Source organism: Danio rerio, chromosome 1, assembly GCF_049306965.1.
Source record: "Danio rerio strain Tuebingen ecotype United States chromosome 1, GRCz12tu, whole genome shotgun sequence".
Taxonomy (NCBI): Eukaryota; Metazoa; Chordata; class Actinopteri; order Cypriniformes; family Danionidae; genus Danio; species Danio rerio.
Window position 1 is genome coordinate 7,080,141 of NC_133176.1, and position 13,880 is coordinate 7,094,020.

The 13,880-nt window shown below is 36.0% G+C and overlaps 1 protein-coding gene across 2 annotated transcripts in view; it reads right to left on the reverse strand.

Moving 5' to 3' along the window:
• nrp2a (neuropilin 2a) overlaps window positions 1–13,880 on the reverse strand; it is a 139,054-nt gene that overhangs the window by 71,125 nt on the left and 54,049 nt on the right. For both annotated transcript variants that reach the window (NM_212965.1, XM_021469092.3), the window contains 2 exon segments: window positions 986–1,141; window positions 3,426–3,656. In NM_212965.1, the coding sequence (NP_998130.1) occupies window positions 986–1,141; window positions 3,426–3,656 (387 nt within the window).

Genomic DNA, 13,880 nt, shown 5'->3' on the forward strand with positions numbered 1-13,880 from the left:
TATTATTAAAGTTCAGAGATATCACTTATTTACCTCAGGAGTTTCCCTAAATGAAACGGTGAAAGTAAACATTGACATGAATATCTTAATAAAGAAATAAAAACATTAAGGGTGTTTGTTTGTTGAAATTCGTATTAAAATTTGTTTTATTTATATTGTCCAGAGTATATCTATAATGTTTTTATGCAAAGTATATATTTTGAAGAGGGGGAAAACAATAAATCGTTGTATGAGTGCTGTAATGTTTAAATAATTTCTATTTAAAACGCGTGAAGGTCACATGACCATCAGGAAGAACGCAGCATCTCATTTCTCAAAGGACGCATTCTCTGCCCTCGTGGTCTTCTGAGTTCGTTCTTCCGAGGACACCTGGCAAGAACGGTCTCTACAAGAATGCAAGTCCGTTCTCTGCGTTCTTGGAATTGAGAAACAGCCAGAGTGCACGGTTGAGCTCAGGTGCACCAAATGAAAAGCAAACGAGAAGCGTCTTGCAGGAGGCGGGGCAGGGCAGATACTAGAGAGCATTTGATTGGTCATGATCTGATGAGAAACTCGAGGACAGGGGTGGCCAACCCTGTTCTTGGAGAGCCACCTTCCTGCAGATTTCAGTTGCTACCCATATCAAACACACCTGTACCAATTAATTAGGACCTGAACACCACGTGATAATTACAGGCAGGTGTGTTTGATATGGGTTGCAATTGAAACCTGCAGGAAAGTGGCTCTACAGGAATAGGGTTGGCCACCCCAGCTCTAGGATGAGGTGACTTGAATAAAACCGTTGATCCATTTTGGCGGAAGTGACAAACTACAAGCCATACATGTTTATAGCAGTTTTATATTGTCTAAACATGAATGTTGCCACTGTTTTGGTGATACTAACCTCTAAGAAACTTTATTTTAATTTCATGGGACCTTCAAATGTGTTAAAAAGTGTTGACGCAATCAAAAAATATACATAAAAAGATAAATAAATGACACCTACTGTCGCTAACTTCCTTGTGGGTCATGTTATATCTGGCCGAGAATCCGTCTTTGGCCACAGCCATGTCAGTGTGGAAGGACAGCGACAGAAGGCCCGTGGAGGACTGGATCTTTGGAGGGATCTTCGAGCCACAGTATCGTCCGATCAAGGGTCCCACTGAACACAAGGAAATGTTGGAGAGGAGAAATAAGCTGATCTGAGATCGGCTACAGAGCTGTGAAGTGGATCTGCTGAGGCATTGCGTGCTTCAAATTCCCTCTGCTCCATGGATTACGAGCTTTCCTCACAGTATTCCTCTGATTTCTTCCCTACTTATCCCTGATTTACTGTCCCTCTACACTGCTCCTATGATCCCGAGATGTCAGCACGACAAGAGCCGAGTCTGATTCCAGACTGAGAGCGTGTGAGATGGGAAATTTAGGTTAATGTGCATGTAGTTCATAATACCATAAACCTACTTGTCTGAATATCTGTGGAATTTTATATGACATACTGTACTGTAAGAAGGAAAGAGGATAGACTTAAGGAGGAAAAAAATCACATGGTATAAAGTAGAAGAAAAATATACCAAGGTTGCATTTATTGTAATAAAAAAAAAAACTGTTAAATTAGCCTTACACTCTCAGAAAAAAAGGTACACAGTGGTTACTTAAGGAACAGTTTTGCACCTTTGTAAAAGTTGTATCTTATAAGCAGAATCTGCAGATTCTATTTTGGGAGTATCCAGCGGAGTATCATAACTAAAACCTTAATATATTAAATAAAAAGTAATAAATTACTGAATAAAATCTGAATAAATTCATATTTACACATTTACTCAAGTAAATGAATAGAATTAATAATGGCTAAAAATCTCCAGAAATCTGCAGAATTCTGCGCGTGCAGATACCGTGTGGGTCTACTTATATGGTACAGAAAAGACCTCTTCTCATAAAAAGGCACAAAAGTGTTGAACAACTCCTTTATTACAATACCTATAAAAATAAATATTACTGGAAAGGCAAAGTGATTTTATAAATAATATTAAAATATGAATCATTATTTAAAGGCATATGTTTAAAGAAAGTAAAGTACTTTTATTCTTTATTGTAAATTGAAAATGTTTATTCACACAAAAAACTTTTATTTGTAAACTAAAACATTGTTTAATAAATGTGTTTAATAAATATTTAATAAAAATAAATTGACCCATTTTGGAAATAGGAAAAAGCCTTTAAATAGTTCTTGAAGGAACACTTTTGACACTGTTGAGGTACAAAGTGTCTTGTCACTGTAGTGGTACCTTCATGAATCAGATTTGTACCTTTGATGAAGGTACTATATTGTATCTGCAGGTTTTAAAAAACAAATTTTGGGTTTCCTTGGTGTATATCATGTCCTTAAAGGTACAAACAGCAATGGTACAAATTAGTTTCTTTGTCTTAAGGTACACTTCTGCCCCATAAAAAGGTAGTTCCCCAGTGACAAGGGTTTGTACTTTCTTCGGTACAACAGTGTACCATTTTTTCTGAGATTGTAGGAAATCATTGTAATATGCTGATTTTCTGTAAAAAAATTAATTATGTTTTTATTTATTAAAATGTATTTATTATTTTACTTCTTTTCTAATTGCTTTTCTTTTTTATTATTATCAATTTCCAAAACAGTTACAGTATGTTGCTTAAAATCTGTGTGAAATCAAAAGTTTATTAAAGAAACTGAAGCGGTTGCATAATAAAAGTTCCGCTGCTTTCGTGTCTCGCATCAGCAATCACTCTTATTTTGCTTTGATGGCTTTTAGATTTTTATAACACTATAATAATAGGCTTTAAAAGTTTTTGTTCATCCATGAACATGATTTCTGCAGGAGTCCCATGGGATGTAATAAAAACCGTAACTTCCCATTACACACTCAGTTATCAAACTATGCCCTTGTTTGTTGTGAATACACGCCCTCTAGTGGTAAAAATTACATACTGTGCCTTTAATATTGTCAGGCTTAGGCTGAGCTTTTACACTGTAAACTGACAAACAGGCAGATACAGTTGAAGTCAGAATTATTACCCCCCCCTTTATAATATATATAACTGATTTCTTTTATCTTTGCAATGATGACAGTATATAATATTTTACTAGATATTTTTTAAGCTACTAGACTTCAGCTTAAAGTGACATTTAAAGGCTTAAATAGGTTAATTAGGCAAAATTAAGGAAATTAGGCAAATCAATTGCATAACAATGGTTTGTTCTGTAGACTATTGGAAAAAATGCTTAAGAAGGCTATTAATATTGTTTTTAAAATGGTTTTAAAAATTTTTAAAACTGCTTTTATTTTAGCCAAAATAAAACCAATGAGACTTGTTAAATATTTAAAAAAGAAAAAAGGTCTAATAATTTTTACTTCAACTCTGTAGAAACGTATACAGATACAGTATATACTGTATGAAGAAGAGCCAGTAACCTTGCGGCAGGCCGTCCCAGACATCGAGCCAGTCGTATTTGCACTCTCCTTCCCCCATCAGCAGAGGGTCGTTCTCCAGGTCGAAGGTCTGGAAGGTGAGAGTGACCTCGGTTTGAGGAGGAGCGATGATGATGAAGGAGCACTCCAAATTATGTGGATACTTGTCAGGGAAACCCGGAGACTCGATCACTCCGGTTGGGGAACTGAAATTACGGAAACAATGCTCAGCTCCTGCAGAACAAACAGACACAAAGGAGAAACACGGATTAAGATAACAATGACAGAACGTTATTCATTAGCGGTGCTTACATTATTCCAGTGTGAGGAAAAACATGTTTTTATAGCACATACACAAATGCTTGGTTTCAGTGGATTGTGGGGATGATCCACAGAGCTTTCTTTTGATTTTATAGTGGCTAAACAATATTTTCTATCCTCAATATATATATATATATATATATATATATATATATATATATATATATATATATATATATATATATATATATATATATATGTATGTATTTTCAATGCTATATTAAGATTAAGCATTGTTTCAGTAAAATGAGGAGAATCTGCATAGACTTCTGTTGTTTTTAAACTTACTAAATCATATTTTCATGTATATTTTATAACAGTCAACAATTCTGTCTGGTTTTTGAATCTGATTGGCTGATGAGATATGAGATTTTAAATTAACATCAGCAGTGGAACAGCCTCTTCACCCTTGTGTATTACTCCGCCCACACGATTGGCAAGCAGAGAACTACAGTTTGACAAATATTGCAGCTGTTGGACAACATAATCTACTTTTAAGACTATTTTAGACAGTAATGTAGTTGTTTAGATTGCAACTATGCAGTTTATGTATCAGGATAGTGCCTATTTTAATTATTCATAATTTCTGAGATTCAACGTTTTATGCCGAGTTCAGACTGCATCATTTTGAAAGTCGTCGTGTCACAGATGTTTTCACACTATCTGGGCTTGTGTTTTGTCGCTGCTTTGTTTACACTGCAAGATGGATCGGTGACAGGGGTTTTCACATTGCATGACTTTACAATAGGGAAAATCACAAAAAACTTCGTCCAAACTTTGTCTCACAGCCAAAAAAAAACGTAGTATATCTTTGTTATTAATTACATAACAAAAAAGAAGCCTTTAATGAGGTAGAAAATGTACATATTTGCTCATCTGGGTTTAAAGGGAATCAGCAATTTCCCCTCAACTATCTTTTTTAACTTTATGTATGAAACGTCAAATAGACACGGGTGCTCCTGTCAAACCTCCACTAGTTGTTCCTTCATTTCTTGGGTCCAAATAAACTGAAAATGAGCGCTTTTAAATTTTCCCCCAGCCTCCTGCTGGCCTGCAGGTACAAACACACAAGCGAATGCTGCTCTCTCATTGGCTGTAGGCGATCGTCGATGTTATATTTAATCAAAACTCATTTCACACAGCATGATTTGAATCGGCGACAGCCCCAGATATTTAGCACGCCAAATATCTCACAGGCATCAGCAACTCATTGGCGATTCTCTCAGATCGCGTCATTGATAGTTAACACTGTGTGATTGTCACTCACGTGCACGAGCACTGATTTGCCTGTGGTTTCAGATATTTGTCTGCGATTTCTCAAAACCTGTCGGCGAGTCAAAATCGGGGCTAAAATCATGCAGTCTGAACTCGGCATTAGCAGCCATCAGCCTGTCATATTGAGAAGAGCAAAGAGGGTTCCGCCACAAGATGGCGACAGACATTGCATAATACATCCTAAGGGGAGGAAAAACAGCATTTTTTAGCTGTCAATCAAATCATTACAGATCAGTTAAGTGACATTCTAAGTCGATCTCTCTCTCTTTTGTATGTTGTAGTGCTCTATTTAAACCATAGTAATCTGGTAGTGTTTGCTTTTTTTTGCTTTGGCAGTTTCGGGGTTAAATATTATGATCTCCCAGTTGCAACAGAGAAATACTGGGAAATCTCTGTAGACTGATGGCATTTCAAGCCGTCCAGCCTTATAATCTTAAAATGTCGGCAAAATCACCTGTTTTGTCATCAATTTAGACATTACGCTAGAGAGTCATTCAAATACTAGCTCTAAAGTGACATTAGTGAATGAGCAACGGTTTTTGAGAATTTCTGTGTTTGATTTTCTTTTTTATATACACGATGACCTCAAACTATTGTAAAAATGCAATATGACACGCAGCAGTATAATATGGCTGTATATCGTCACTGGTGGGACACTAAAGCACTCGAGTCAATGCCACCAGTGCCGATCTGCAGCCATATCGCACTGCTACATGTATATATATACATATATATATATATATATATATATATATATATATATATATATATATATATATATATATATATATATATACATACATACATACATACATACATACATACATATATATATATGTATATATATATATATATATATATATATATATATATATATATATATATATATATATATATATATATATATATATATATATATACACACACACAGCCATATCGCACTGCTACATGTATATATATATATATATATATATATATATATATATATATATATATATATATATATATATATATATATATATATATACACATATATATATATACATATATATATATATATATATATATATATATATATATATATACATGTAGCAGTGCGATATGGCTGCAGATCTATATATATATATATATATATATATATATATATATATATATATCAATTAAAAAATATAAAATAGAATTAAAATATATCCTGTCTCATGCTGCAAAAGTTTACAGGACATTATAGCAGTCAGACTTTGAGGAGGTGGGAATGTAAAGAAATTTACAGAGGTGTGTGATGCCATTTCACTGTTTTATCCCGATGATTATTTTTCATAATCATGGAGGCCAAAATCGAAATCGAATTTGCACAACTTTGGTTAATACGGTGAACTCATAGTAAACTTGACTTTGTGCATGTGTAGGTTACTAAGGGTTGATGGAACATGATTTTATTTTAAAGTCGATTTAATTATTGTTAGGGACATTTCAGTAATTGGTGGATATTGGTGGGGACACGTCCCTTCCATCCATGCCAATTTAACGCCCTTGACAGATGTCAATCTTTAATTTGAATATCCTTACCATTATTATATTCACAAGCTTTAAAAAGGGCTTATAGTTTCATTTTTGTCCATCTCATTGACTCAACTTAGCGCCATACGTAAACATTTATCTTCAGCTCAGAATCAATGAATAATTTTACATAGTAAACGCGGCTTATTAAACAAAAGCATGTATTGTAAATATGTTGCTGTCACAGAGACACGTATGCCAAAGCCAGCAGTACCTCGAGCAGCTTTGTGATTCCTGTGCTGTATTCTGTGCATGTGTTTACCAGACACACTCGAGCGAGAGAATGTCATGAAATGAAAGCGTGGTTTACTGATTCCTGGCCTCTGAGAGCTCCTGCACACCCCTCTCCCCTCTAATTCACATTTCAAACTGCTGTTCAACCTCTCCTCTCCATGCCACCGCGAACGGCACACCGGCTGAATGCAGAGCAGCGGAAACAAGCATGAAGATGAGGAGCCAGAGACAAAAAGAGAGATTCCACTAAACAAACAACACTAAGTGGGAGGCGGGAGATGGACGTGGTTTGTAAAGTATACAGATTAGGCACACAGATCCCCTTGAGAAAGTGTGCCGACCATTATGTCCTACTCTCAAACACAGTGCAAACATGAGATACATAACATTTCTAATTTAAATAAATACTATTAAAAGCTTGTTTTGATGGTTAATTCTATCTGTCTATCTATCTATCTATCTATCTATCTATCTATCTATCTATCTATCTATCTATCTATCTATCTATCTATCTATCTATCTATCTATCTATCTATCTATCTATCTATCTATCTATCTATCTATCTATCTATCTATCTATCTATCTATCTATCTATCTATCTATCTATCTATCTATCTATCTATCTATCTATCGAATAAAATGATTAGAAACATAATAATAAAATAAAATAAAAAATAAATAAATAATAATAATAATAATATTTTAGTGCCAATATATTATTATTATTGTATTATTATTAATATAGTATAACTAAACTTGCCTAGGTAAACTTATCAGTTACACCTTCATATTGCAGTTAGACTAAATACTAATATCTTACCAAATATAAATGAATATAATACTAATTTCTAGCAAAACGTCTATGACGTTTAGGAAATGTGCTGAAAAAACCTAATCTACGTTAAACAGCAAATTTCAAAGGAAGGGTAATAGTTTTTACATTTTTAGAAATTACTATCATTTCTGCTGTAATTTTACTTTGTTTTTGATCATATAAATAAATATGAATGAATAAAATATAATAAAAATAAAATAAAATAAAATCAATAAATAAAAATTAAATAATACATAAATAAATAAATAAAAATAACTAATGAAAATAAAAATTATGAATAAATAAATGAATAAAAAAAAACTATAATAAATAAATAAATAAATAAATAAATTTAAAAAATCCATTGTACTGATCCCAAACTATTGGCCGGTAGAGTATTAAAAATTGACATAATTTAATAAAAATATAAATAAATAAATAAATAAAGATACAATTTCTTATTATTTTTATTAATATTATTTTTTTAAGAAAGTAAAATAAGTTGATTAAATAAAGTACATTTAAAATTCATTCATTCATTCATTCATTCATTCATTCATCCATTCATTCATTCATTCATTCATTCAATCATTCATTTCTTCATTCAATCATTCATTCATTTATTCATTTACTAATTGCTATTCTGATACAAACAGCTAATCTCCCTCCTTAACCTGTCCGTTTGCGATTCACAGAAGGAATAAACCCCCGCATTCCTGAAGTTACATGAGGATGACATCATTTTCTGAGCAAATGATGACAGAATTGTCATTTGTGGGTGAAGTGTCCCTTTCAGGAGCTCCCGGTGTTCAACACAACTACTACAATCAGATTATTTTCTCTGTAAAAGACATGTGCAAATGACTCTCAGCCTCTGTGGTTTATTCCTCGCACCAGTGGCACCATCTAACCAGCACCGTTTCCTCCACTGGAATGCTGCCCGCGGTAAACAGCCTCTGCAGAAGGCAGCAAATTACCCCGAATCCTCTAAAAAGAAGAGACAGGCCTTATAGGTTCTTGTGGCGGCTGTCAGGAGGTCCGAATCTGGGTGACGTGTCTAATGAGGAGCAGCAGACCTGTGCCACTCCAGGCCAAATGAACAGCGGCCTCCAGTACGCTTCTGACACTCTGCACACATGAGAATGACGGCTGGTACCGCGGTAAATACATGTGTTGGGTACACATGCTCACTCGAGCACAGACAGAAACCCCGGGATGCCATACAGGCGGGAGGAAAGAAGGAAAGCACAAATGAGACGAGGTGCGAAAACAAATGCACACAAGGCTTTCAAATGCTAGTTTCGATCTCCCACACACAGAGATGCAAATAGCACTGCTTCAGTGGGCACAAAAAAAAATATTCGAAGGATATACTCAGTTCTTTTAAGGTAAGTGGTTGCAAATTATTTATATGGGCTGAATTTAAACAGACAATTTAAGTTGAACATTACTACATTTAGGTTGTTTGTTTAAATTCAGTCCTTATAAATTGTTTCCATCCACTTACCGTACAAAAATCGTGTAAATCCAATGAATCATGATATTCAGTGTGTGTGTGGAGAACAATCCATATCACACAATGAAAAAGAAAAGATATCTGGATAATTAGCAGGTAAAATTATCTTTAAAATGATGGCAAGTGGTGAAATGAAGAGAGAATGGGGTGAGATGAGCCACTGTGTGTTTTAGTTAGGAGATTATAGATGGAGGACATGGGTTTCTGAATGTATAGAGATCAGAGTGAAAGATCCTTATGCTGATGTGTTGCTAAAAATTACTTTAGTTTAGAAATTGGATAACTCTTAAAAAAATGCTGGGTTGCTGTAACCCAAAGTTGGGTCAAATATGGAGAAACCCAACTCTGTAAGTGTAAAGTGTAATTCAAATGTCAATGAAAAAATTAACCCAATGCTGTGTTTGTCCATATATGACCTAACATTGGGTTACAAAATTTTTTCAACCCAGGCTGATTCTGAAAACGTAGTCCCGTGGATGTTTCTAGAGACCACGAAATATGTCCAGGGAGGTACGTATTTTTGCAGTTTTTGTTTTTGTGAGCACATGAAAGGCCACTGTGTGCTTCTGCAATCTTAAATGTCTCTTGCGAGTGACGCTTGCGCACTCGCTGTTCTCGTGTAAACCCACGAGAGGCCGCTGTCGACCGACCATCTGTCTGTCCGAATGATTGACTGGGCGACCAGGAGTTGTAGTCAACTCCTCTCTGAATCCACCGACGTACACGACAAGCTAACTGGACAAACTGATTGCGACAGGAAAGCCCACCACATGAACAAGTTCAACTGAACTAATGTATACATAGTTTAAAAACTATAAAGGATGAAATACACAAAAAAGCCACAGGCTAAATTAATGTTAATGTTATTGTTTTATGTTCTGAAGAAATCAAGTCATGTTTACTGCACTGTTTTTCAGCTGTTCTAATTAAAGGTGCAGTAGGTGAAAGTCTTTAGAAGCATTTTTTGTTGTGCTGGTTGAAAGTCTCTTCACAGTCTAATAGTAATGATTAAAGTAAATGATCTAAATGTATTTATATGTATTTTTATATTCTGGGTAAGGCATGAAACTAAAAAATGTTCATCCAATTAAATAGAGTCGGACCGACATCTCCCATAATTCCGATGAGTAGCCCAATCTGTCTGTCAGCAAATGCAGATTTGAACAACTGCGCAGCCGTTTGTACGCAGCTCCACCGACCGCTGCGCGTTCACGAGAGAGAGCATGCGGGCGATTGGTAAAAATATGCTGAATCAAAACTTTTTAAAAACCTAAATCAGTATTGGAGTTACCTTCGCACGCTGGAGAAAGGATGACACAATGTCTAAAGGATTTCTCTTAGACAGGTAATGTTCTGTTTTAAAACTGTTTTAGCTTCACGCAAAGCTAATGTAACGTTAGATGTTGTTGTTACAAATGGGTTATATCTTCACAGAAGTGTTATTCAGCCACTAAAATCTTCCGATGAAAGATTGATAAGAGTATTTTCAGTTTCATAAGGGACCTTTTAGAGCATAGATAACACATGAGAGAGGGTTCTTTTGCTGTGCTCGTGTTTAAGTAGGTGTGGCTCTAGACGGTAGGGAGGGACTGTGATTCAGAGATTTATGCTAAGCTGTTAGCATTATGGAAGATCACCAACAGCACCTTTAAATTTGCCTCAAGCTAAATGTAATTTGACCTGTTATTATGGTGCATGTTCTTTGGTATTAAAGAAGAAAACAAACAAGAATTTATTTAGTACTTTTTTGTATTATTATTACCAAACAAAGTTATGTACAGCTGAAGTCAGAATTATTAGCCCTTCTGAATTATTAGCCCCCCTGTTTATTTTTTTTCCCATTTTCTGTTTAACGGAGAGTTTTTTTCAGAACATTTCTAAGAATAATAGTTTTAATAACTCATTTCTAATAACTGATTTATTTTATCTTTTCCATGATGACAGTAATTAATATTTGACTAGATATTTTAAAGACACTTCTATACAGCTTAAAGTGACATTTAAAGGCTTAACTAGGTTAATTAGGGTAACTAGGCAGGTTAGGGTAATTAGGCAAGTTATTGTTTAACGATGTTTGTTCTGTAGACTATCGAAAAAAATACCTTATAGAAAATGTAAAAAAAATAGCTTATTCTATATTAATAAACTTCCGTTTAGTGCAAAATGCAGCTTCCACAGTTTTTACTAGGTCAAGAAAATATGATTATATCACCGCAATTTTATCCTCCTTACACTGGCTGACTGTTAGGTTCCATATTGATTTTAAAATATTGATTCTTACCTATAAAGCTTTAAATAATCTAGCTGCTGTTTATCTAACGGACCTTCTTTGTCTCTACAATCTAACACGCTCTTTAAGATCTCAAAACTCAGTATTTCTGGTGGTCCCAGAATAGCAAAGTCTACTAAAGGACGTTGAGCTGTCTCATTTATGGCTCCTGAAGAGATGATGCCAACCATCTATCTACATACAGTACTGTATTTCTACATTTGTTGATGTTGGTGCATCTGTTGTTCAGATCTGAATCCAGTAAAGCACAGTCAAACAAACACCCTCCACCATGTCTTTTGGCTTATGCCTGTTGTTGGTGTTAGTTCTAAATAAAGTTTGAGTCTGGCACAGTAGACTCGGTCTCCTCTAACAGTAGGTCGTCCTGTCAAAGTCCACTTCTGTTACTCCATTTGGCCGGCTGCCCCACAGTACTCTCTAACCCCGCCATGCTAAATGCCATTGCATGAGTGCATTGTAGAACGCCTGCATGCATGAACGCCCAGCCGTACCGCGTATTAGCTCATGCTGATGAACACACTAAAAACAGTCTCTCGTCTCCTCCTCGGGACACGCAGAGTCCCGCCTGTGTCTGCAGTACAGCCTGGAGCTGAAAGGGTTAGTTGCTGGGCAGAAAGCCGCATGGCGTGAGTGTTTGACTCAGGGATTTCCCTCTTCTGCTGTCAGTCGCTCGCTCAGATGCCTTTATCTGACCTCTCATGGGACGCCGAAATCTGTGTTCACTCATCGCATTATTCACCAGTCAGATGAGATCATCTTTGTGTAGGTAAAACTCAGAATATCGCAAGCTGCATATGACGCATGGTGATAAAATGAACATGGTTTGACCGTTAAATTGAAAGAATAAATGGAAATCCATCATTCTGCAGACCCAAAGCCAATGGCAAATGGCAAGCAGCAGTGTTGTCCAAGTTACTTCCAAACTGTAATGCATTACAAATGATTTGTTACTGTTATTATAAAAGTAATCCCTTACTTTACAATATTACTGTCTCAGAATTGTAATACATTACATGACTCTTATAAGGCTGTAACACAAAAAAATGTGGAAAAAGTAAAGCGCTGTCAATACTTTCCGGATGCACTGTATGTCAAATACAGTATGTAAAGTGGGTGTCCTGACTCATTGTATTCATAAGAACATAAGTACATACTCAATATCATGTGATTTTTGACACAGCTATTGTTTTACTGTTTATTTATGACAAGACTTCCATGCCATTGACATAATATTCTGACTTTGATTGTGCAGCACTTCCATCCAATTTATGGCACAAAATGCTTCCCCATCATGTTTTTCTGTTACAGCACAGGGTGCAATTGTGCGTCTTCTGAAATATTGCATTGATTTTCCTGAATCAAAAAATCAAGCAACAAGATGAATTGTTTACATGATTGTTATGAACGTTCACCAGTCTATAGTTACAAAAAAACTATGAAAAACAAAGAAAATTTAAAAAAATACAACCCAGGCTCATTGTGGAAACATAGTCCCGCGTTTCTGGAGACCGCGGAATACGTCCCGTACGGCTGCAGTTTTTGTTTTTGCGAATCCATGAGAGGCCGTTGTTGCGCGCTTTTTCGCACATCAGACGCCTCTCGCGAGCGCGGTTCGCGCCTGCGCTGTTCTCGCGTAAACCCGCCGGAGGCCGCTGTACGACTGACCGGATGATTGACCCGCCCTCCTCCTTCCCTGAACCCAACCAATTTTACCGATCGACCCGCCCGCTTGCTTCCCTAAACCCGAGCAACAGTTCACAAAAGCCGTCCAAAAAAAAAAAGCCCTGATTTTTTTATTCTACTGTGTTTTCGGATTTCGTCACGTTCTCACCCGGTCACGAAACTCGTTCATTTAATTTTTAGGATTCTGTTTTTGTCTTTCCTGATTGCTGGAACTGCTCTTCCCCGGACTCGAAACCGGTCGCCGTGGTCAACTCCTCTCTGCATCTCGAGCCTGCCGACGTACATGCTGAGCTGAGTGGACAAACGGGTTGCAACAGGGAAGCCCTCCACAAGGAGGTAAGGCAAGCGCAAAAGGGAACAGTGTCACACCGCCCCGCAGCGTTCGCTTGAAAAAAATAAACGCAGCCGTACGTACCCCCCGGGACGTATTCCGCTGTCTCCAGAAATGTCCGCGGGACTACGTTTTCAGAATGAGCTTGGGTTGAAAAAATAATGAGATCAAGTCATAATTATCAGAATAAAAAATTAGAATTTTGAGATCAAAACTTATAATAAACACCAAACTTATGAGATAAAATCTATTCATAACTATATAAAGTCAAAATTACATTATGTCATATACATTTAAATAAAGGTCATGATTCGCACTCAATTGCTTTGTACTGTTTTTTATTTTCTTACATTTTACGGGTGATTAAAAGACACAGACGTTTCACTGAGACACACTGAGGAAAACTTTGTGCCGAAACGTCTGTGTCTTTTAATCA